The sequence below is a fragment of the Diceros bicornis genome, chromosome 16 (assembly GCF_020826845.1).
Source record: "Diceros bicornis minor isolate mBicDic1 chromosome 16, mDicBic1.mat.cur, whole genome shotgun sequence".
Classification (NCBI taxonomy): Eukaryota; Metazoa; Chordata; class Mammalia; order Perissodactyla; family Rhinocerotidae; genus Diceros; species Diceros bicornis.
Window position 1 is genome coordinate 67,559,236 of NC_080755.1, and position 24,335 is coordinate 67,583,570.

A 24,335-nucleotide genomic window follows, 5' to 3' on the forward strand; every position below is an offset into this window, starting at 1 on the left:
CCGACGGTCCCAGCTTTCGCCCCTTCCCTCCTCCCGTGCGCCCCTGTCCCTCCCTGTGCGCCCCGCGGGCCGGGCGAGCGGCGGCCCGGCGCAGGGAGGGGCGGGCGCTCGGCGACTTGTCCCCCGGGCCCCGCTCCGGCTCGGGCGGGCGGGCGGGGGCGTGATGTCACGGCAGGGAGGGGGCGCGGGAGCGGCCGGGCGGCGGGGAGGCGGGGGAGGTGTTTTCCAGCTTTAAAAAGGCAGGAGGCAGAGCGCGGCCCTGCGTCAGAGCGAGACTTAGAGACTCCGAACTCGCCGGCACAGTCACCGCGCCGGATCGGGCGGCCGGGCGCGGGGACCGGGGTGCGGGCGCACACTGCCGAGCCCCCGCCACCCTGCCACCCCGCTCAGGTCCCCAGGCCGCAGCTCTGCCCGCCACGCACGCACACGCCCCTCAATGACATTTCTCCAGGGCGCGCGGCGCTGAGCCCAGGCCGGCGCGCGTCCGCCGAGGGAGAGGTCCGCCTTCCCGCGGAGACCCGACCCCGGGCGGCGGCGCAGGGCGCCCGCTCCTCCCGCTGCTCCCGCTCCTCCTCCTGCTCCCCGCCGCCGCCGCCGCGTGGATGCCAAGTACCAGTTTTCCAGGCCCTTCCAAGTTTCCACTCGGCCCTCCGGCTGCTGTCTGCGGGAGCGGAGAAACTTTGAGGCCCGCGCCGCCCGCCGGCGGCACCATGAAGTCGGCGGAGGAAGGTAAGCCCGCGCGGCCGCCGCCCCCCACTGCCGCCCTCGTGGGGGAGGGAAGCCCCGCGCCCCCCACCTCCGCGCCGGTCCCGCGCGTTCCGCCCGCGCGCCCCGCGGGTTGCCGGCCGAGGAGGGGCGAGCAGGCCGGGCCCGGGTCTGCGCGCTGGGAGGGGCGCGGCGGCTCCGGCTCGCGGCGGGCGCGCGGTACAGATTGGGAAGCCGTGTCCCCCTGGTGTTTCCCCAGAGCAGCCCTGATTTCGAGCGCGCCTTCTTGCCAATAGGTGTCTCCTCTTCTCTAGCGCTGAGTGCGCGCACTTGGCCTTCGCTGGTGATCCTGGCTGTAGGAACTCGGTTCAAATGCCGGCGGTTTGGGGACGGGGCGAGGTTAGGGCCGTCAGAACTACAGGGGACACTTTGGGATGAAGCGAGGTTTCTTTGGGAACGAAGGATGGCCTGGTTTCTTCCCCAGCGGGGCAAGGCCACCCTGTGGCTCCGGCCATACACCTTGAGGTGTGGGGTTCTGCGCCTCTCCACGAGCTTAGTCGGTGGCGGATTCTCCCAAGCGCTGGGCTCCGCAAACCGTCTCCGGGTTGCTGAGCCCGCTAGGACCGCTCCGCGCGGCGCCGTCTGGCTGGTGGCTCCACCGGCAGGACTAAAAGTGATCAAATGCGCTGTCCGAACGCAGCCCCTAACTCAAGCCATTTTGCAATCTTACAGACATGACAGTTCCAAAGGTAGAAAATATTTCAGGACAGTTTGAAAAGGGACCACCAAGTTTAAAGCTGCTTGCTTATAGTCACAAAGATGGCATGAGTGTCTGCCCTGAAGCCTGGTGATGGCAGGTCCACCACTGACAGTGGGCTCCGACCCTCCCGCAGTGCAGTCTCACCTTCCAAGTCCTCTTCGCCCCCTGCCCTTAGAAGAACCACCACTGTGACCTAAGCAGCCCAGCTCCTACCCAGGGATGCTCCTGCAGGTGTCTGAGAACACCCTCCAAGAAGGGTGGCTAGCACCCTAGCTAGGGATTCCGATCAAATGCCTGGTGGGAACTGGGAGACACCTTTCCAAATGCCTTATCGCTGAAGTATTTTAGTTAAATTATTTTAGGAAAGCTGGCAAACCTGCCAATGCTAATAAGTACTCTTAAGTTTTACAAGGGCAGACATCCTTCTGAGGAGGCTGGAAACTGAATGCTACTGTTTCGGGCACCATTCTGATGAACACAACAGCCCACTGGCCTTAGAGCCGCAGTTTCCAAACACTGCCAGCCTCAAGAACTTCCTTATCTTTAACACAGACGAGCTGAAGACCGCACACTCAGTATAAGATGTTTTTCAGTGTCCTGATATCTTATGTTATTTTCTGTGTATTTTGTATCAAGGAAGGAAGGTGTATCTTATGTTTCTTACCATTTCATCCCAATTTAGAAAATGTTTAAATGTAAAAATCAGGTACTGTTTACCGGATAAGGTCTTGCTATTAGAAAAGTTTAAAAAATTTTTGCTGAGGTTTTGATTTTAAATCTTTAGACACTTATTTCAAAGTTTTCCCCATATATTTCTTATCACTGCTTTAAAAAAATGTAGGTGTTTCAAAGTTTAGGTTTCTTTACTTGAACAGTTGGTGGTCCGTCCTGCAATAAAGAATCTTTTTTCTCTTACAAGAGGAAAAAACATCTATGTGGGGGGGTGATTTTTCCTGTTTTCTACTTAAGAAAATGTGTTTGAAAGTGCCTCTGCTAAAAGGCCGTGCACCAGGTGCAATAATGCCCTTTGACTAAATCAGTGTCAGTATATTTTATGAGGACTACAGAATTAGGCTGCCCAGAAAGTATGCTCCAATCCTTCACATAGACAGGCCGGGGTACGAGAGGAAGAGTCTGGCCTTGCTGAGGGCAGGGGTGATGATCTGTCCTCTTCCCATGGGCGGGAGCAAGGCATTAGTGCCCATCTGAGAATCTGAGTGGTAACCCAGCTCTTCCCTCCTGTTTAATGAGCATCTGGGTGGAAGCTCATTAAGCATTGTTGTTCTGAAGGCCCTGTGCTTGTTTTTCCACGAGGAGAATGCAGAGAAATGCAGCCCTTGTAGGTAGCCACCCACCCACCCATTCAGAGGTTGCTCCACACAGAATGCCCTGGGCTCTCTAGAAGAGAACAAAGCTTGCCCTGTTCTCCCGCCACTTAACTTGTGGTGTTGTTTCCTAATCCCGATTAGAAATGGCCTGGCACCGGCGCCCTGCTCTGTCACACCCAGTGCTGGAGCTCTGCGCCCCTTAACACCACAGCCTCTGGGAGGAAGCGCCAAGCTAAACATTTCCATCAAGACAGGAGTGTCTGCTGACTTGGCAAAAAGCTCCAAACCATTTCTAGGATGAAAGGCATGGGTGGTGGGGGGCTGGGAGAGCTGGTAAGAGGAGCAGTTGACAAATGGCCACCCCATCTGGTTACCTTGGTTGGAGATCTGAGACCAGGTGGGACCAGCTCAGCCTTAGGATGAAGCAGCCTGAATCCCAGTAGTCGCTGGGCCCAGGAACTTGGGGGCACATGTGCACACGCGAGTGTAAATCCACCTTTTCTGCACAGCTGAGCAAAAGGTTTTAGTCTTAGATGATAAGGGCTGTTATTTGTGAGTAAATTTTTGGAGGGGTGAGAAGGTGGCTGAAGTTAAAAAAAAGAAAAAACCGAAAAGAGAGAAAATGAAATGTTGCCGCTTCTCAACAGAAAACAGAACTTCCATTTGCGTGAAGGTCAGCAGAAAAGGCAAACTAAAACAATACAGCCCTCCAACATACATCTGAAAGTGAGCACTATTATTAGAAACGGAATCAGGCCAAAGCGAACTATGGTTTATCACCGGAGAAAACAGCCATTTGAAAAGGGTCCTGGGAGAACAGCCTGGGGGGGGTGGGGCTCGTAAATCGCAGGAAATTCCCGAAAAGGCAGGACCGCAGGGCGGGGGGCCTGCAGGGCCGAGAGGAGGGCAGTCGGGATGAGCAGCAGAGCCGCGCGGTGGACACGTGCACACCCTCCTTCCTTTCCGACTGGATCCCCGACAGGCCTGATTGTCAGGCTCTTGTCAGGTCGCCACCGCCACCACCCTCTTGAGTCCAGATGCTGGTTTACGTGGTGCCAAGGCCCTGGGGAAAGTTAGAACAAACAGCTGGGAGAGGGAGTAAAAGGAAGGAAATGCGCTCAGAGGGCCTCGCTTTTTACACCATTTGCTGTGGACGCGGCTCCGGACGCTCCTCCTGTGCGCGCTCGACCTGGGAAGCTCTGGAGTTGCTCGTGGGAGGGCGGGCGGATTACTCGTGGACGCACAGGAGTGTGCACGTGTGTTTTAGGAAGTTGGGGGACTAAAGTGAACGTTGTCACAGAAAAGCGAGGGCTGCCGCTTAGGCCCGGCCTGTAAGTAAGACTAAGCAAGACGCCGGAGGCAGCAAAGGGCCGTTCACCGCGCGGCCCGGGCGGTTTGGAGCAGGCGCGGCGGCACGGTGCGCAGGGCGCGCGCTCACACCCCACGGGAAACCGCCGTGTTGTGTTCCTGCCACTTTCGGGGACGTCTTCAGCTTTGGGGGCGGAAAGTGGCCTCCCCTGTGTCGCTGCTCTTCCGCAGCAGGAAGCCCGGCTCTCCGTGGACTCCACCTCCGGGCTCAGGCTCGGGGCCTCCGGCAGGACGTGCATGTTGTCGACTCGGGCAGCGTCCGAGTCCGGCTGAACCCTGACTCCTGCGAGGAGGCCCGGCGGCTTGAAAGCTTTTCAAAAAAACTTTTAGACAAAGTCAGTGGCTCGCGTGCAGCGTGCGCCATCTCCTCGGGAATCGGTCATTGGTGTCTGCGCTTTGTCGGGGTCCGAGCCCCGCGCCCGGAGCCGGCGAGTGCGGCCGCAGGCGGGGGTCCCGCGCGCGGGGCTCGGACCCGGGACACTCGGGGTCTCGCTGCGGGTGGGGCGGGGGACACGCGTGAACGGCGCGCGCCCGGGCGCGCGGGGAGTTTATTTAAAACTCGGAAGCCGGCGGCCGGAGCGGCTTGTTTATGTCAACCCGGAAACGGCGGGGGAGGGGCGGGGGAGGGGCGGGCGGGGCGGGGGAGGGGCGCGGGCCGGAGTCACGTTACCGAGGGCGCGCGGGCGCGGGCGCGGGCGCAGCAGCCGGGCGGCGACCACAGGTGCCCGCGGCCAGGGCCGGACCCCGACCCGAACCCGGACCCGGACCCAGACCCCGACCCCCGACCCTGGCCTAGACCCCCGACCCCGGATCCCAATCCCCGATCCCGGACCCCGACCCCGGATCCCGACCTCGGACCCCGGACCCCGACCTCTGACCCCAGACCTCGACCCCGGACCCCGGACGCCCACCTAGCCCCAACCCCCGACGCCGGACCCAGACCCCGGACCCCCGACCTCCGACTCCGGACCCGAACCCTGGACCCTGACTCCACCCCTGACTGCAACCCGACCCAGACCCGGACTCCCCACCCCGAACCCGAGCCCTGATCGCAGACCCCGACCCCCAACCCCCGCCCTCCGACCCCGGACCCTGCCCCGACCCGGCCCGGACCCCCGTGGGTCCCGACATGACGGGGCTAGAGGCGGACCAGGAGTTTGACTTTGATTTCCTCTTCGAGTTTAACCAGAGAGACGAGGGCGCCGTGGCCGCCCCAGGTGGGTCCGCGCGCGCCGGGGAGGGGGCCCGAGGTGCAGGGCCCGGGGGTACAGGGGTCGGAGGTGCAGGGGCCAGGGGTGCAGGGGCGGGGGTTCAGAGCCCCGGGGGTGCAGGGGTCGGAGGTGCAGAGCCGAGGGGTGCAGGATCGAAGTCGGGAGTCGCCTGGGGGCGCGCTTGGGGCCTGCGCCGCCCCTCCCCGCCTCTCATCCCGGGGCGTCCCCGGCCCCCCCCCGTCCTTTCTTCTCCCCTCGTCCCTGCGCCGCCCAGGTCAGGGGCAGCGCCCACAGTCTGTCCCCCCACCCCCGCCCGCCTGCGTCCTGCGCCCGGGGCGACGGAGCCTTGGGGAAACAGGTCAAGTTTAAGGGCGAGCTGGGGGTGTGCGGGGAGGCCTCCTGTGAGGTCCGCCTGGGTCTCAGCGCTCAGGTGTGCTAACCGGTGCCACACCGTGGACTCCTGGCATCAGACAACTGCGGGTGTCCTGCCTTTGCGTCACTCTTGGGTTGGGTCTCCAGAGCATTCCCCCTGGAGGGGCGCCTCCTTCTCCAGGGCGGCCAGTGTGCTGCTTAGGCCAGGGGACAAGAGTGTTCAAGGCCCCAGACTTGGACTCTGCGCCTGGACAGGTGGTGAGCGGCCATTGCCAGGGGGCACGGGGCCTCGGAGCCCCTCCCAGAAGAGGTGTTGAAGTGCACTAGCTTGTAGCTCTGCGCCCAGCCACTGGCGGGGAGCTTTTTCTGTCTTTCATTTTCTCTTCTCTGAAAAAATAAAGATTCCAGTTAAACAATAAATAAGGGAACCCTCCAGCCCCCAGAGTGGATGCTCTTGAATAAGAACACGAGCTGCTGAATAATCACAACCAGCTTTTGGTGGCAGACTCAGTCTGGGCCAGACCGAGTGGAGGACACCCAGGAGCCGCCTCCTTGCAGCCTGGCCCTCGCCCTCCTGTCTCTGCCATTGCCCTGCGGCCTCCTTTCTGTGGCCATCTTCAGGAATTCTCTGTCCCTGCCCACGTGGCCGTGAAGGGATGAAGCTGTGTGCAGCACTTGGCAGGACAGGCGCCGTCTCTGCAATGATTGTATAATAGTTTCCATATCGTTCACTGCTCCTCTTTTAAAAACTGTAACTTTCTGTTCATTTTTAAAAAATAAATGTTCCAACCAGCCCCGGGCTGCCTCGTCTTCATCATCCGCCCTCCCTGAATGTCTTCCCTTTCATCTTCCGCGGCTGTGGGTTTCCAGGCCTCTGGGGTCAGTGGGAGCCAAGGCCAGCCAGGGTGGGGGAGAAGGGCAGTTGTTTGGAAGAGGTTTGGGCCTGGGAGTGGAGAGACCGGCCCCTAAGGCCTTCTTCACTTTCTTGCTTTGGGTCTGGCTGCCTGTGGGGCTGACAACCTTCTCCTCCGGTTTCAGCCCCTTTTTAGTCCATTTAGCAGATCTCTGTCCTGAGAGGCCCGGGGTGGAAGTGTGGATGCTCTCCTGACCTCTTCAGGGTGTGAAAGACCGTCCCGGCAAGGGCTTCCGGGGCCATCTGCCGTTGTGGGACACATCGTGTGTCCTCAGGGATGCCGCCATCATGGATGGCCAGCTCAACAACTCATTTTTTGTTAGCACTGAACAATATTCGATTGTCTGGATGAACCACAGTTTATTTATCCACTCACCTACTGAGGACATCTTGGTTGCTTCTAAGTTTTGGCAATTATGCACAAAGTCCTTTCTTTTTGTTCTTATTATTACATTACATTGTAACTATTAATTATTAAAGTATTACATTGTTATATTAAATTGTTATACTAAATTCTCCAGTTCTTGATGCCTGATAGAAACGGCTTCACATTATTTCTGGAATGAACCTGGATATAAATAAATGAATGAATATACGTACTGAGCTCAGTTGTGAGGCAGAGGTAGCACAGAGCTTTATAGATTATACTGAACACAGAAGTGGACACTTTATCAGAAGGACACAGCCACCCCTGACCACAGGCAGTGGTGGTCGCTTGTCTGTCACGATTCCTTCTGAGTTGAGAGCAGCATCCCCCGGCATCTGGCCTCCAGGGGTCAGTGGAGTAGGTTAGCCCTCTGTCCCCTCTGTTGGTGGGCGCCACGTGCTGTCACTGGGCGTGGGGCACCCATAGGTTCCTGTCTTAGCTGGTGCTTCACGGGAGCAGCTGGGTTGTGGAGTTCTTTATTTCCAGGGTGTTTGGCAGGTGCCAAGAGACAGTCAGTAACCATTTGTTGGGAGAAAGAAAAGAGAATTTTAACGGTCATTTGCCATGGGCTGGGTGGGGGGGGTGTTCTGACTCCCAGGGCCTCCTCATCTTCCTGTCTCCACCCGGCCCCAGTCCCCCGAGGAAAGGCTTCCTTCTCTGGAGAGGAGGGCGTGGGGAGAAGAGGCCCCCTGCTCCCTTCTGGGCTCAGGAAGTAGCTGCTTTGCTGTCAGCTGGGAGGTGGGTGTGGCCCCGCTTCCCGCCTGCCCTGGGCTCCTGTTTTCTCAGTGATTTCGGCCAGCCCCACGGCTGCTGCCAGGACTGTCGCCCTGGCAACTCGGGAGGAAATTGGCCAGGCCTCTGGGTCTCGGCAGGAGTCTCCCCGGCAGTCTGGCCACCTCGCCATCTCGACGAGGCAGGTCTGCCCGCTCGCTGTTATATGCATCACGGGCGGCATTTCATAGTTCACTCGCGAAAGGGGACATCTTTTGCGAAAATGAAGATTTGGAGGGATTTTTATTCTTGAGTCAGTTCTCAGCAATGGCGATGGTTTCCGTGAAGAGACCCCGGGAGGCCCCTGTATGTGGCCGGCCCATCCTGCAGCAGGAAGGACGTGGTAGGCTGGGGCCTGCTCAGCTCTAAACGCTGCCTCCTGAGCAGGGAGCTCAGGGGGTGCTGGGCACTCTCCACATCATCTGTGACCTTTGACGTTTTAGGCCTCGCATCCATGTCTTTACCAGGAGCAGCCCCACTGTCCTCAGTGTGTCTGGCCCACAGTTCCAGAGGTGGTTCCGTCAAGAATAGGTATTTGTGTGAGCGGATGTTTTAATCCTATAGCATGTTGTCAAGGAGGACCACAGCGAGCAGACAACAACTTGGGTGTTTTTTAATTCCTTAAAAACAGGCAACGAGAGAGCCGGCCCCGTGGCTTAGCAGTTAAGTGTGTGAGCTCCGCTACTGGCGGCCCAGGTTCGGATCCCGGGCGTGCACCGCTTCTCCGGCCATGCTGAGGCCGCGTCCCACATGCAGCAACTAGAAGGATGTGCAGCTATGACATACAACTATCTACTGGGGCTTTGGGGAAAAAAAAAAAAGGAGGAAGATTGGCAATAGATGTTAGCTCAGAGCCAGTCTTCCTCAGCAAAAAGAGGAGAATTAGCATGGATGTTAGCTCAGGGCTGATCTTCCTCACACACACACACAAAAAAAAACAAAAACCAGGCAACGAGAGCTGGAGACCTAAGACGACCAGATGTATCCGACCTGGAGCTGTCGGGTACCTCTGTGAGGAATAGTGTGCTGGGGGCTGGCTGGACCCAGGGCCTTGGAAAGGCCGGGCGTGCTTATTTACGGAACATGGAGCTGCGTGTGTGTGTGCTGCTGTCACAGGCCATTCTGTTTGCCTTTGTAAATCTTACTCCCTGGCACATTGTTGAGCCTACGGTCCCTCCGAAGCTGTCTCTGTCTGTCATCTCGAGAGGCCTGCCCAGTCCCTGCCGCCCTTGGGGGTGCCTCCCAGCGTGCTTGGTGAACAGCTCCCGACAGCCAGGGCTGGGCACTGAGCGTTTTTTGGGTTTGTTTTGTTTTGTTTCCACCACCTGCAAAGTTACAGTCTTGCCGTGTCGGTAACCGCCCCCCAGCCGGGTGGAGAGGAGGTCTGGTCAGGCTTCGGCAGGACGGGACCTGGCCGTCAGACTTGTTCCTGTTCTATTTCTAGCTTCATGTCCTGCGGTTCAACCCCAGCCAGTGCTAAAGGGGATGTTCCTTAAAATGAAGGATAGAAGTCGTTGTGACTGGCCGTGTCTCAGAGTGTGTGGAGGAGGACTGATGGTGAGCAGTGTGGGGTCTGCCTCGCTGTGACTGCTGACCTCGCAGGGAGTGGTCTCAGTGGTCGAATAATGCTCAGGTACTGCTGGCCTTAATAGAAAGGACGTGGATATACTTTTTTGTGGTTGTTCAGAAATAATAAAATTGTATGGTTGGGAAATAAATTATTTCTCGGAATGAGACAAAATACTTCTGACAACTCGGGCTTGTTGAATTTGCTGAGGGTTGAGTTTGCAGTGGGCGCTCAACCAGCCTTGGAGCTGCACACATCCTCTGCTGGCTGCCAGGTACCCACCTGCTGCCTATGCTAGTGTCCGTCTGTGCGCCCCCTGCACACCTGGCGCGGTGCTCTGACTGGGAGGGGGACGAAGAACTGAGAATCAGGAGAGTAATGGGAGGGCAGTTCGTGTCTCCAGAGAATGAGCCACACTTTTATTACTTTTTATTATATTAAGCCATATTATAATTTTATTTATTTATTTATTTTTTCCCCCAAAGCCTCAGTAGATAGTTGTATGTCATAGCTGCATATCCTTCTAGTTGCTGTATATTAAGCCATTTTGAATAAGCTCTCCATAATATTTGCTTAAGCGCGTGCTGTTTCTTTTGTGCTCACCTGCACTGTAATTTAATGAGCCCTCCTTGGCAAGCAGCCTGGTTCAGAATGCACGGCAGAAAGTGACTCGAATGGGTGTCGAGCTCTGTAGCGGTTCCTGACATGACACGAATCAGCCTGACATCTCAGGATGGTTAAGAAAGTTATTGGAAATATTTTCATTCCGTGTAAATGTAATCCCTTTGAATAGTTAAATAATTCAGATTTGAATATTATTTAGGTGGGTAATAACAGAAGGGGAGGGGAGCGGGCCTCCTCAGGCAGGAGGGCAGGACCCAGGGCTCGTGGGGGCAAGCTGGGGCCTCTCCTCACGTGTGTCTTGTTCTAAAAGAGAGAACTTCATCATTAGACTCTCTGGTTGAGTGTTCACCGTGAAGTTTCATTTTGTAATTTGCTTAATGAAGGAAAACTCATGCTTAGGTGCATCTTTGTTTTTTAATAAAGGCTTTATGTTTTTTCTTTTCTGATTGATCATGATTATTGACAGGCTTTGGTTTAAATAAAAGTCCCTCTTAGAATGTTCTGGGACTCAGGGACCCCACGCCCCCTTCCCAGTCTCCTCTGAGGGGCCTGGGAGGGCGCTCTCCTGGACCCCCTCCCACGACGCAGGCCTCCAGCGCCCGGCCTGGGGCTGAGTCCTGTGGGCAGGTGGTGGGGAGGCCCCAGGGCTTGCCCTGCTGATTGCTGGAATTTTTTTTTTATTCTCAGAATTACCTTCCTCCCAACAAATGGTAGTCCAGCTGTGGGATCAGCTATATCTCTTAAAATAAATCATAGGTAATATTCATTTAACCGGGGCAGGAGGTACAGGGGTCTGTCCATTAAACCTCCTCAAAGTCCCGACACCCAAGGGCGTGCAGAGTGCTGGGCGGGCCTGGAGAGCCCACCGTCGGCATCACGGACTCACTCCTCGTCCTCGTGCGGGAAGGAGTAGGAAGTGCGGGGAGCATGGGCTTATGACACACATTTTGTATTTATGACAATGCTCAACATTTCCCACCAGCCTCATGCCCAGTGCTCCGTCTTCTGGATTGATGACTTTCTTGAAAATGAGAATTCATTCTTCATTGACTGCTAGACCTTCCGTACGCTTTACACAGCTACGAGGGCTCTAGACAAGCAGTGGGCCCACAGTAAGTGTGGGTGAGTGCTCGAGGAGACATGCCCTCCGACCAAGGCTGGGTGGGGCCTGGAGGGGCCTCTTCCTTCTGGGAAGGTCTGGTGCGTTGTCCCTGCCTTGGGACGTTGATACTTCAAGGACAGAACGTCAAGAAAGTGCCGGTCCTCAAGAAACAAAGTTTGACCTGCGCAGGCAGCCGCATGCTTGTAGCTGCTGCCTGGAAGCACCTGCCGGAGAAGGCAGAGCCCCTCTTGCCCGCTGCTCCGGGCTCCTCTGGGGCTCCACGGTGGTGTTTCCTCCATCATGAAAGCCAGCTGAAGGGGAGCAAAGACCACAGGAGAAGTGGCACCTGGGTTCTTTCCCGTGGGCCCAGGAAAGTGTGTGTCCAGACTAGAAAACGTCCAGCCGAGTCCCTGTGGGTGGTCAGCCGTGTGGTGTCACTGCAGCGCCGGTGGGCGTGGCACCCAGGTGTGTCGGGCTGGGGACGGGGACAGGAGGGGAGCCAGTGGGGTCGTCTGAAGACCCACACTCATTGAGGAGGAGCCCAGACAGTGAAAAGGATGAGGGGCCAACGTCAACAGTTGTTGCAGAAACTGCCTGAAGAAATGCACGTCCAGACGCGTCAGCGCGGTCTGGAGACCAGGAGGCAGCATGCCCACGGTCAGCAGTGAACACGATGCCCGGATGAAGGGAGGCAGACGTCTCTGTGAACTATACCTACTTCGTTTTGGAATACATCAAACACAAAAGAGCTATTTCTTGAAGTCCGATTACTAAAATTCCTGCCCTGTAGATATATAGTATGGTTTTACACTCGCTTCGTCAACAGTCTACTCATTGATCATTGGGTCATCGTCCTCACGCATTGGTAGGTGACGCTTCCACAGCACCCCTTCCACCCCTGCTTTTGGTTCCACTGGTTGGCATCTCACTTCTTACCTGAAGTCACACAGATACCGGACACCTGCGGGGCTCAGGGACGCGGGTTTTCTTTTTTCTAACTCACAGTTCTGGTTAGAAAGGTTTGGGAAGTGTTGGGCCAGCCGTGACAGGGAGGCCCTCTGAATGGGAACGTATGTAGACATGTGTATGTGTAGACATATGTAGTACATGTAATAGTCTACTAATGCGTATGTGGCTAGAAAGAAACATTCTTTTGCCAAGATATATCTTTTAGACACCTTTTGGAAGAAATACAGAGTAGCATTTAATCTCTGAGGGAATAGTGATTCTGTGTTCATGCCACCACCATCCCCTAATTGGTCCTGCCCTTTCCGGCAGGCCCCCACAGAGGAACAAATTCTCCTATTTAAAGTGACACTCAGTCCTGTTGCATCCCTCAGGCCCCTGGCCTTCCTTCTGCCATGGGTCTTCACCCCAAGGCCTTCCTGCCCCTCACTGCCCAGGTCCGCCTGGACAGCATCGTGCTCAGGCGCCTTCTGTGGCGGTTTGTCATGGTGCAGGGCTGACACGTGCACACCCAGGCATGGGGAAGGGCTGAAGGAGGTGATGTCCATACTTGTCCCGAGAGGTGACCACAGTGCGTGGGGCAGAGTTCTCCTCGGGGCCTCAGCAGCCTGCAGCCCCCGTGTGCCTCCTTCTCCTGAGGATCCTGGACCTTCTCCTTCTGGAGCTGCCTTTCCACGGTTCTTAACTTCTGGTTTGATTTTACAAAGATTGTAACCTAATATTTGGCATTTGATGATGGTTTTGTGTTAAAAGTGTCAGTGAGCATATGAGGGTGCTGGGGGGAGGTGGACGCAGTGAGCGTTGGTGAGCGTGGCCATGCTGTCCCCGGACCGGTGCGGAGCTGGGTGGGTGGCAGGAGGCCCGGTGGGTACTGCTCCCTGCCTCCTGCCCCAAGGAAGTCCTTTCCTCGAGTTATGTCCCCCGTGTCCCACTAGCTCTCTGGGGTACGTGGGAGCAGATAGGGAGGACGAAACTCGAAGATTGTGAGGACCAGAGGTTTCTAGGGACATGGTGTCCATGGATCCACATTAGCCTTCGGAGCTGGTTCTGGTATGCCGCAGTCCTGAGCCGGAGTCCTTCCTGTCCCTCGGAGCCTCTGAGCTCCTCAACTGCAGTTTTGTTTCCTCTTCTTTGTCACTGCTCTGTCTCCCCCGAGGGCTTTTTGGAATCTGTTACCGATTTTGAGCATCTGGAACACTGAAGCTGTCTCTCTGAAAGGCAGCCTGAGACACCCCTGGGTGAGGGGGCGGGCGCCGGGGTGCTCTCCCCAGGCTACCTGTGAGGGGCCTGCACCCGCCTGCACAAAGAAAGGCCATTTTGGGAATAGTGAACGGCATTTAATATCGGGATTTGGAGCAGTAAAAGCGAGAACTTCTTGATAGCAGGGACTATGAAAGCCTGGGCTACCAGAGGGTGGTTGGATGGCTACTCTGGAAACAAGTGATAATGGAGGTCGATTCCCACCTCGTTGGAGTGCTAGCCCCATTTCTGTTGGTAAATACAATGGGGTTTTCTGGGGTTCATCTATGTGGGTTTCTGAACCACAGCACAGCAGAAGGGCAGCAATGTCATTGAATAAAGTATCTTTAAGCCCGTGTACTTAAACCAGGAGCTGGGTGTAGAATTTCCGTGTGTGTGCTTCCATTATTTAGAGACCTTGGAATACTCATCTCTAGGCATACAATAATGAGGTACCAAGATGTTATAAAAAGTCATTTCAAATTGGAATTCCAGAAATGTAGCTTTCCTGTTAAAAATTACTAATTATACTAGTAATGATTTTTTAAAAATATTTTATTGAGGTTATAATTAACATATAATGATTCCTAAATCTAGCTTTGTATAATATCATGTGCTTGGTTATGTGTTTAAGAGAGATTCCTAGGTCATAAGCCACCATCAGAATTTATATGACGGAGACCCCAGAATCTATGTTTTCGTGCAATCTTTGAAGTGTTTTCTTTGTAACTGGTGATTAGGGCACCTTGACAGTGATTAGCCTATAAAATCTCTTTAAACATCTAGGTCCCTATATCTAAAACTCATCCCACCCATCTACCCACTCTCCCATCCATCCGTCCACCCATCCATCAACCATTCATCTATCTACCCATCTACCAACCATTCATCTATTTACCCATCCACCCATTTATCCATCCATCCATCCATTCATCCATCCATCCATCCACCCACCCACCCACCCATTTATCCAACCATCCAATCACCCATCCATCCACCCACCCATCCACCATCCACCATCCATTCATCCACCCATCCACCCATTTATCCATCCATCTATCCACCCATCCACCTGTCCATTCATTCATCCATCCATCCATCCACCCACCTACCCACTCACTCACGCATCCATCCATCCACACATCCACCTATCTGTTAAACAAATTGAGCACCTTTTGTGTGGCAGGAACAGTCCTAGGCTCTGAAGACAGCAGTGAACCAAAGTAGACTAAGGCAGGCAAAGGTTCCTGCTCTCATGGAACTTAGGCTCTACTGATGAAAGTGACAATGGACAAGGTGATAAATGTTAAGAAGAAAAAAATGAAGTGGGGAAGGGTGACATAGTGTTGAGGTGGGGCACTGGGATTTTGATAGGATAGCTGGCAGAGGCAGTTTTTGAGTAAAGAGCAGAAGAAAGTACTGGCCCACCGGCACGGCTCTCCAAGGGAAGGATGTTTGAGGCAGAGGGAAGCCACGGGAAAAGCCCTAGCGGGGTGCCTGCCTGAGTGTGAGGCACAATAGGGCTCTTGTGCTGGAGTGGAGGGAGGGGAGGGGCCGGGAGGCTCGCAGGGACTTTGGTGGCCAGGACAGGGCTGTTGCACTGATCCGTTTAGGAGGCTGTTGGAGTGGCGTGAGCTGAGCGACATTTCAGAGGCCCACTCCCTAGAGCTGTCCAGTGACGAGGGTCCCGGATCCTGGGTTCACTGAGCTTGTGGGTTTGTATTTTGATGACCAGCTCCTCATGATGTCTTCTCTCTTTTTTTCCCTTCTAGAGCACTATAGTTATGCATCCTCCAGTATTGGTCCTGGTCTGCCCCTCTCCACAGCACACCCCTCACTGCCAGCCCCATGCCACGACCTGCAGACATCGGCCCCGGGCATCTCAGCTGTGGCGTCAGCAAGTCACCCCTCGGGGTATGGAGGTGCTGTGGACAGTGGGCCCTCGGGCTACTTTCTCTCTTCCGGCAACGTCCGGCCCAATGGAGCCCCCGCCCTGGAGAGCCCCCGCATCGAGATCACCTCGTACCTGGGGCTTCACCACAACAACAGCCAGTTTTTCCACGACGTGGAGGTGGAAGACATTATCCCCAGCTCCAAACGGTCCCCTTCCACAGCCACTTTGAATCTGCCCAACCTAGAGGCCTACCGAGACCCCTCGTGCCTGAGCCCGGCCAGCAGCCTGTCCTCCCGCAGCTGCAACTCCGAGGCCTCGTCCTACGAGTCCAACTACTCGTACCCGTACGCGTCCCCACAGACATCCCCATGGCAGTCTCCCTGCGTGTCCCCCAAGACCACAGACCCTGAGGAGGGCTTCCCCCGAGGCCTGGGGGCCTGCAGCCTGCTTGGCTCCCCTCGACATTCGCCCTCCACCTCACCCCGCGCGAGCGTCACCGAGGAGAGCTGGCTGGGGGCCCGCACCTCCAGGCCCTCGTCCCCCTGCAACAAGAGGAAGTACGGCCTCAACGGCCGGCAGCTCTCCTGCTCCCCGCACCACTCGCCCACCCCATCCCCGCACAGCTCACCAAGGGTCAGCGTCACCGATGACACGTGGCTGGGCAACAGCACACAATACACCAGCTCGGCCATCGTGGCCGCCATCAACGCCCTGAGCACCGACAGCAGCCTGGACCTGGGCGATGGCGTCCCAGTCAAGGCCCGAAAGACCGCCCTGGACCATTCTCCCTCGGTGGCACTCAAGGTGGAGCCGGCTGGTGAGGACCTGGGGACCACGCCGCCCACGTCTGATTTCCTGCCCGAAGAGTTCTCCTCCTTCCAGCACATCCGGAAGGGCGCCTTCTGCGACCAGTACCTGTCGGTACCACAGCCCCCCTACCAGTGGGCCAGGCCCAGGTCCCCAACATCCTATACCAGGTGAGTGGGTGACGAGGGCGTGCAGAGTCTGGGCTCAGACAGCAGAATTGGGTTCTCAGGGCCTGGAGGCTGGGGGTCCAGACCGGGGTGCTGGCGGGGCTGGTTGCTTCCGAGGCTCTGAGGGAGGATGTGCTTGGCCTCTGCAGCTTCGCGGTTTGCTGCAAATCCTTGGTGACTCTTGGCTTTAGCAGCGTCACCCCATCTCTGCCTTCCACGTCACATGGTGTTCTCCCGCGTGCGTCTGAGTCCAAATTTCCCATTTTATAAGGACACAGTCATATTGGATGAGGGCCACCCCAAAGACCTCATCTTCACTTAATTGCCCCTTTAAAGGCCCCATCTCCAAATGAGGTCACAGCTGGGGGTGCTGGAGTTAGGACTTCAGCACGTGGATTCTGGGGGACACAAGTCAGCCTGTACTAAGGGTTTACAGATTTGGGCTCTCAGTTTTTGTCTTGTTTTTTTTGTAAAGCCAAACGATCCCTCTCCTGTTTGTGCTTCTGCCTCCTCCGCTCACCCACTTCCTCTCTCCCGCCTAATTGCTGTCACTGCGCTGGGTGCAGATGGGGCCTCTGCTCAGCAATTCCCCAGAGCAGCAAACCCCGCTCCCTGCAGCAGCCCTGCCGGTGTTAGGAGAACAACGAGGCTCCTCCTCCCAGGAGACCGGCACCCGCACTCTGGCAGTCTGGTGACAGCCAGTCAAGCCTGTTCCAAACTCTGCCTCTTGGGTTGTTGATTTTTCTTTTTAATGGTTAGCGGGGCTGCTGGTGCTCCATTTGGTCCACTTACTCCCCCCGGTGTTTTTATTTTTAACTAAACAGCTTTCCCAACAGGTGGGCCACTAATGACCCCTGGCAGAGAGCTTTCTCCTCCAGGATAGTTATCAGGCGTGAACGTCCAGTGCCTGCCCCTCGGAGCGAGGCACCATCTGACACCGGCTGCCCCGCATCCCCAGGAGGAGGCATTCGAGACTTACACATGTGCTCCTGCGTGTAGTTTCTGCGGGTAGTTTCCGGTATTCGAGGCTCGTGTTTTGTTTTTCCTGTTCCCTTTTTTGCTGAGGGCATTCTGGAAGCAAGACCGGGGAGCAGGACCGCCTGTTTCCAGCGATGTGTGCCTGTGAGATGAGGAAGGAGCGTTAGTCAGGTTATTCGTTACAGACTTTGCTCTGCTCTCTCAGAGCCTCTTTCCCCACAACTAAGGCACATGTGGTTAGTTACAGCCGCGTGCGGATGGTTTAGTTCTAGGCTCTGAATGAACTCAGTTCAACCTTTCTGAAAGTTTGTGGCGAAGAAACAAGATGAGAGTTGACAATTTTTAAAGCAATCAGGCGGTGAATACCACCTTTCCACAGGCACGATGTTTGGAATGGGAGTCGGTTCAGATTTAGAGAAAAATCGAGAGTGACCACTGATTATTCTTGGCTTGCATCAGACACGCCCACATCCCAAATTCTACTTTCAGTGCTGTAAAGTTTAAAAAGCTGGTGTATTCAAAGTTATCATCAAAAAAATGTATCTCAGAAACTGGATTTAGTTCATAAACATGGGAATTTAAAAATCCATAAAATGGAGACATTTAAAAAATTTAAGAACTGTCTATGTCTGCTTTACTACCTTTACAATTTTTAGTGAAATAAAAATAAGAATGTTTGAAGCTAACCATCTCAAGCACACAGACTCACAGATGACAGTTTGTGACCTTCTGTGTTTTATGGACCATGAAGGTCACAGCCCCTCATGATGGGACTTCACGAGCTCCTGACGTCAAGGATGGTGAGGCCGTCAACGTGTGATCTGACTGAGCGTGAAGAGAACTGTAGCGTGAGGGTTTTTAAAGCAGTTGTAAAAATTTAGGTAAGCTCTAGGTCTTAGTTTCCAGGGCTGCTGTGACAAACACCACAGAATGGGCGGCTTAAAAAACAGAAATTTATTCCTCTCATGTCTGGGGCCGGAAGTCAGGGGTCAAGGTACCGAGGGTGTTTCCTGTGAGGCCTCTCTCCTTGGTGTGTAGATGGCCGGCTTCTCCCTGTGTCTCTTCACGGCATCCTTCTTCTGTGCCTGTCTCTGTGTCTAAATCCCCCTGTTTACAAGGACTCCAGTCACTGGATCAAGGCCACCCAATGACTTCGCTTGACTCGATCACCCCTGTAAAGACCCCAACTCCACACATGGTCACATCCTGAGGTCCTGGGGTTAGGATCCATGCTATGAATTTTGGAGGGACACCCGTCTGAGCATCCTGGTGACAATGGTAGGATGCCTCTAGCAATGACCCATTTCTTCTTCCTTCCCGGCTTGCTCAGTGACGGGGAGTCTTTGGGAACTTGGGGTTCCCGGCTGGTTGCCATCTGCACGTGCCAGGCCTGTGTTTGATCCGGCGATGGGAAGGCACGGTTGCCGCCTTTGTCTTTGTTCAGGACTTGCAGCGATAATTACGGGGCCTCGTGACTGCTCTCCTTATCTCTTGGTCACCGAGCTCCCGAGTTAGGGTGACGCTCCTGGCATTCCTGTGGGTTAACGCAAACAGAACACGTGACAGCCACCAGACTACCCTCAGAGGGTTGAAGTTCACCTTTTCCCACTGTTTTGGTTCCACATCAAAATATGTTTCCTGGTCCTTGCAATATGTTTCCATGTGATCCCATCAGCTGGTGCTCGGGGGGCAGCTGGAGGCCACAGTAGAAATGAGAGGTCAGGCTGTGCCCTCGGGAGGGGGTGACCAGACTTCCTTCCCTGAACACCTCTCAGCTCGGCGGAGAAAGTGCAGGCGGTGCAGGCGACGCCAGCGGGGTCTCGGTGGCTCATCGGAAATGCCGATTTCAATGATCTCCGAAATCTGGGATGGAGAATTTATCACAACAAACCCGTTTTCCCCTTCCTGGGGTGCAGCACCTCTGTGCAGTTTTCATTCTGTCCTCCCAGTGGAAGGGACTTTTTCATGATGAGTGTGCTGTGCTAGGCTTTTCCCAAGGAATCTGGGTGTGGGGGGGTCGTTTCCCTTCTGGGGTCTTTCTCGTCTGTACGGCGTTCACGGCCCACCTCTCCTTGCAGAGCGTTCTGAGAGGCCCACAGGGGTCAAAGAATGATACTAAATTCTTGCCGCAATTGAAGAAATTGTTTGTGAAACTGGCAACAGTATTTGATAGAATTTCCTTATTTTCAGAGTTTAGACTTATTTTAGAGTTTCACAGAGTGAGCTTCTGTTCTTAAACCTTAGGAAATGCACAGAAATCACAGGTGACTTGCTAGAGCCCCCATAAAAAGTCAGAATTTTAAATGCTCTATTCTAGTGTCAAAGTCAGGCCGTGAGCCTCTTCAGAAAGGAGAGGGTTTCTCTTCCCGCCTCCCTTCTTTCTACTATAATGATGCTAATGGTAACGACAAGCAGCTTCTACAGACCTGCGTGGATCACACTGCTGAGACTGTTGGCGTGAGTGAGCGGTTGGAGACGCCTGTGTGTGCGGAGACCGGGGACAGATAGCACTCGGAGGTGCTCCCTTGCATTTCCAGGTGGTAGTTCTCATGTGAACTGAGAGACCTGCAGTTAAATGACTGTCGGCTCCTTCAGTGGCTCCCCGAGGAGGGATGGAGCGTCTACCCCTGGCAGTGTGCGTCGACGCTACCTAGGGGCTGTCTGTGAGGGGAGCACGTTTTTCTTTTCTTTTTTATTTATTTATTTATTTTTTGGTGAGGAAGATTGTCCCTGAGCTAACATCTGTCTAATCTTCCTCTATTTTTTTGTATATAGAGCGCCGCCACAGCATGGCTTTATGAGCAATGTGTAGGTCTGTGCCCAGGATCTTAATCCACCAACCCTGGGCCGCCAAAGTGGAGCGTGTGAACTTAACCACTACGCCACCAGGCCGGCCCCTCCTTTTTTCTTTTAGAACAGGCTCGTGGAGAGTTTCAGGTTCTGAGGTTTTGATGCCTTTAGCTAAATGGGCCCAGCATAATCTCTGCATTTGCCTTTACAGAGGCAAAGTTACAAGAGGAATGCAGACTTAAAAAGAAACTACTTTTGGAAGGGCAGAAGCATTAACTGAACAATTTTGCTTGTAACATCAACAGGATGCTTGTCCAGTCAAATTCCTTTACATGAAACTTTGCTTTTTCGATTTGAGAACCTGAAACGAAGTAGCTTTTCTAAAGGGCGAGAGAAGCTTAATGAACAGTGTTTACTTGGAGCCTCCTTGGTTCTAATGACTTGTGGCAGCCACATGTCCAAATCAGTTTATTTCAGATGTCGCTTCTTTTAAGTTTTTGGCTGCAATATTGATGATTTTAGTAATATCAGTAACTTTCATGCTGTGCCTTAGTGTTAACTTTCAAAAGTCTGATGAAACTGGTGCTGATCCTGCTTTGTAAGTTATCTGAATATCTCAGAGTTTATCCTAATTTGGAATAAGATTAAATAGACCTGGAGGCTGGTAACAAATCCTGCCGTATGTCATTGCATGGAGGTTTCTGGCCCTGGGAGCCCTGGCCCCTGCCCGTCTGCGCTCGGGCGGTTTCCGCCAGGCCAGCCCGCTTGGGGTATCAGGCACGGTGCCTCTGGGTTATTTTCCTTTTTTCGACCTGGCTGAAGGAGTGCGTCATCTGAAGGTCAGGAAAGGAAGCTCGCTGATAGTGAGCTTCAAAAAAGAAAACAGTCTTCCTGGGGGGCTGTGGGACCAGTTGGGTCTCTGCACGGCCCCCTGGGTGCTGACAGGACAGGGCTTAGAGTGGGGGCCACTGGTTCAGGCCCCCACGTAATAATGGAGAGAGCCGGGACTCACGTCCATGATTGGCTGACCCCAGAGCTGCCTCCTTGTTGGGTCCCTGCTCCCGGGAGCCCCACCGAGTTTCCCTCTCATCAGGAGACCTGTGTAGAGGCTGGGGAGCCATCAGGAGATACCTGGAACCTAACAAAAACATAGGTGTCCTGTTACCAGGATGCTGTGCACACTTCTGGGGGCAGCTGGGAACCCAGCAGACAGAGATCCTTTTGAGGCCCAGAGACTAACCTTAGCCACAACCTCTTCTAGAAGTTTCTGTAGGTAAACTCAGTGGTTAGGGGGCAGGATGCAGGGGGGCTGTGTGTTATTGTCCAGAACACTGAAAACGATTGTACCCATACCTGTTCTTCGAGGGCTGACTTTGAACAGCTTTTCAGAGACCCAACATCTTCACTCGTCGTGTAGTTTCCTCCTGGTTTCGAGGAGTTCACGGCTGACACTTGAAGAAGGGGCTTTGTAGTACTGACTTCTGACTTGAAAGGGTAGCCCGACGATTTCAACTAAGATTCTGAGTCGTGGCCGAGGGAGAGGTTGAGGGGGAGTTTCTGACCCACCTTCAGGGCGCTTTTCCCCAGGTGTGTGTGGAGGATTTGGGTCCTTATTTCTCTTTTTGACGTAATTCTGTGAATGTCTATTATTACCAACAAAAGGAGAAAGAGGAACTCAACCACTTCTGTGTTCCTGGAGAGGATAAAATGATTTGAATCTCTGTGCCTTTACATTTGGTTTTTAAGTCGAGCCATTGAGATCTGAAATGTGGCCCATTTCACAGAATACTCCAAATGCCAGAAGAGTTACTGCCGTGAGAGCGGCACCGGGCCTGGTCCTGCTCACATCCACCATGTGTGCGTGGGGGGGTGGTGGGGAGTGGCGGCTGCGTTCAGGCGCCTCACGTCCCAGGCCCCGGAGCCTTCATGCGCCTCCAATCTTGAGATTTCCTAAACTAAGAGCCCTGGCCGGAGGAGTGTCCAGTGACGACATGCATCAGTGACCACAGGCAAACAGGACCCTTTCCTCTGAGGAGAGTTGGGCCCTGCTCGTCAGTTCCTCGAGCATCGCATGCGCCTGCAGCTGGGCTAGGGGCGGGAAACGAGATGACAGCCCTGCCTGGGATTAAAATTTAATCGGTAGGTAGTGATTATCCACCTTTAAAACTAGACCTTCCATGCAAATTATCGGGACTTATTTGCTAATTTTTTCTTGGGTTCTTGAGCAAAAATGTATCTATATATCATGATGGGATTTGCTTTTTTATAAATGCTTCTAAAATATCTTCTGGAAGCTGGGGTTTGACACACACAGCATAAGTAGGTTTTCGATAAAGAAAGCAGCTTGCAGGGCGTTTTTCCCTCTGAGATTTCCTGTTCAATACAGGTTGATCTGTGGTCTGCATGCCCACCCACACTTGGGCCATGGAACAGACCTGTTTCTGCGGTGAGGACAGGACACTGCACAGAGAAAGAGGAAGGACCGGCCCTACATGCTGGCCGACACTTGGCTTAGCACCACGAGGACTCGGGTATCAGGGTATCAGGGCAGTCTGTAAACGCCTGAGCCACCCGCACACTCAGTTCTCCTCTGCAGGCGCTGACCCCGCCAGCCCTGGGTTTGAGGAGCAGGTTCTAGCTTTGCTGAGACGAACTGTTTCTCACTTGGAAGGTAGAGTCGTGCGCACGTGGAGTTCAGAAGCCGCAAATCGCACAGCGATTCCGGTGTTTTCAGCGTGTGGTGGCGCTCTCGTGTCTTTATCACTCCCACTGCCTGGTTTTAAAGGCTTGTTGAGACAGACAGTCTAGTCCTTTCCCTGGTGCACAGGCTGTGTAGATTTAAGTGGGCTGTTTCCAGGATCCGCTGATTCACCCCAGGCACCAGGATGACGCGTAGTGTGGTCGTGTCTCAGAAGGTCCTCGAGCCACGTGGAAATGCCTGGTGTTCTCCTGAGAGTCTCCTTCCACAGGAGAATATGGCCATCTGCGGGGCAGCCACACCGGGAGGATGCCCTGTCTTCCCTGAGCTCAGAGCTCCATAGGGCTGTCAGGGACCAGCGCGTGGCCTGAAAGCCTCAGCGTCCCTCCTCAGGGGCCTGGGTGCAGGTGGGGTGCGTGCATGAATCTCGTTTTACAGATGGGGAAACTGAGGCATGTGGAAGTTTCTAGACACAAGATAAAAGAACAAGAAGCCCTAAGGTCTCCAGTTCCCATTCTGGACAAGCGTGGTATGGTCACTGGCATGGTCACTGGAGGACTTTGGGCTCTGTGGCCAGGAGGATCAGGGCCCAAGTCCTGGCCCCTCATTCCAGCAATGGCCTTGAGCTCCTCACCTGCAAGGTGGGCTCTCAGTTCACACTGCCCTCGTAGGGGCGCATTGAAGGTGCTCCGCTGGAGGGGCACGTGCAGGGACCAGGCAGGAGGTGAGGTGAGGAAGCACTGTTTTGTTTCAAGTCAGATGTCGGAAGGAGAAGTGGTGTGGGTGGCAGTTCTGGCAGAGGCATGCAGAGCGAGGAGGCGCACTGTGGTCACTCACTGGTGGTGTCCAGAGGCCACAGCAATGAGGTCGCAGCGCCCATCGGGGCTGTGCCTCCCGGGCACGGGCTCTCCTCTGGCCCTAACACCCCGTGTCGGAACCTGAGTGCTCTCCGTTTCAGCAACGTCCGAAACACTTGCCAGGCTCTGAGTTTCTCTGGACCTCGGGGAGCAGTGCACCCTTGTCTGGATCCATCCCTGTGGGTGATTTGAGAACAGCTGTATTTATTACATCCTGAACCACTGAGGTTTGCTTTAAACTTAGAATTTGAAGACAGAATGGTTACTATCTAATGAATATCCGGGTTTTTCTGTGGGTCCCATATCCAAACGAAATGGATTAGACGTGAACTTGGGGGTCACCGGGCAACTGTCCTAGCGTCACTCTGGGTAGAGATGGAATCAGGGTGGCAGTTTCATGGCTTATTTGTGCCCTTTCCTGCTTTCACTTGGCGATGCTGAATTTCTTGGTTTTTATGAAAATCGATGGCAGGTAATCTGAGCGTTCTCATCCTCAAACTCCATCTGCGTAACGACTCCTGAGCAGCAGGCTCTGGTGTTTGGGGCCTAGAATAACAGCCACAAATGTGCTGGAACCTGCACCCCAGAACATGAAGGTCAGTGGAGCAGCAGAGGGACCATCCAGAGCTCAGTTCCCATGGGGGTCCTCACCCAGTGAACATATTCCTCCATCCGTCCCTCCCTCCCTCCCTCCCTCCCTCCCTCCTCCATCCATCCCTCCTCTATCCATCCCTCCATCCATCCATCGTTGCCTCCCTCCCTCCCTCCCTCCCTCCCTCCATCCCTCCCTC

The 24,335-nt window shown here is 54.6% G+C and overlaps 1 protein-coding gene across 5 annotated transcripts in view; it reads left to right on the forward strand.

Moving 5' to 3' along the window:
* Positions 1-345: 345 nt before the first annotated feature.
* The window catches only part of NFATC1 (nuclear factor of activated T cells 1), a 128,073-nt gene continuing 104,083 nt past the window's right edge, over positions 346-24,335 (forward strand). For 4 of the 5 annotated variants that reach the window (XM_058557349.1, XM_058557352.1, XM_058557351.1 and 1 more), the window contains exons 1-2: positions 346-729; positions 15,126-16,224. In XM_058557349.1, coding sequence (XP_058413332.1) covers positions 603-729; positions 15,126-16,224 — 1,226 coding nt within the window. In that variant the 5' untranslated portion in view covers positions 346-602. Of the gene's footprint in view, positions 730-5,231; positions 5,379-15,125; positions 16,225-24,335 lie in introns of those variants that run through there. The other variant, XM_058557350.1, reaches the window with a different exon arrangement.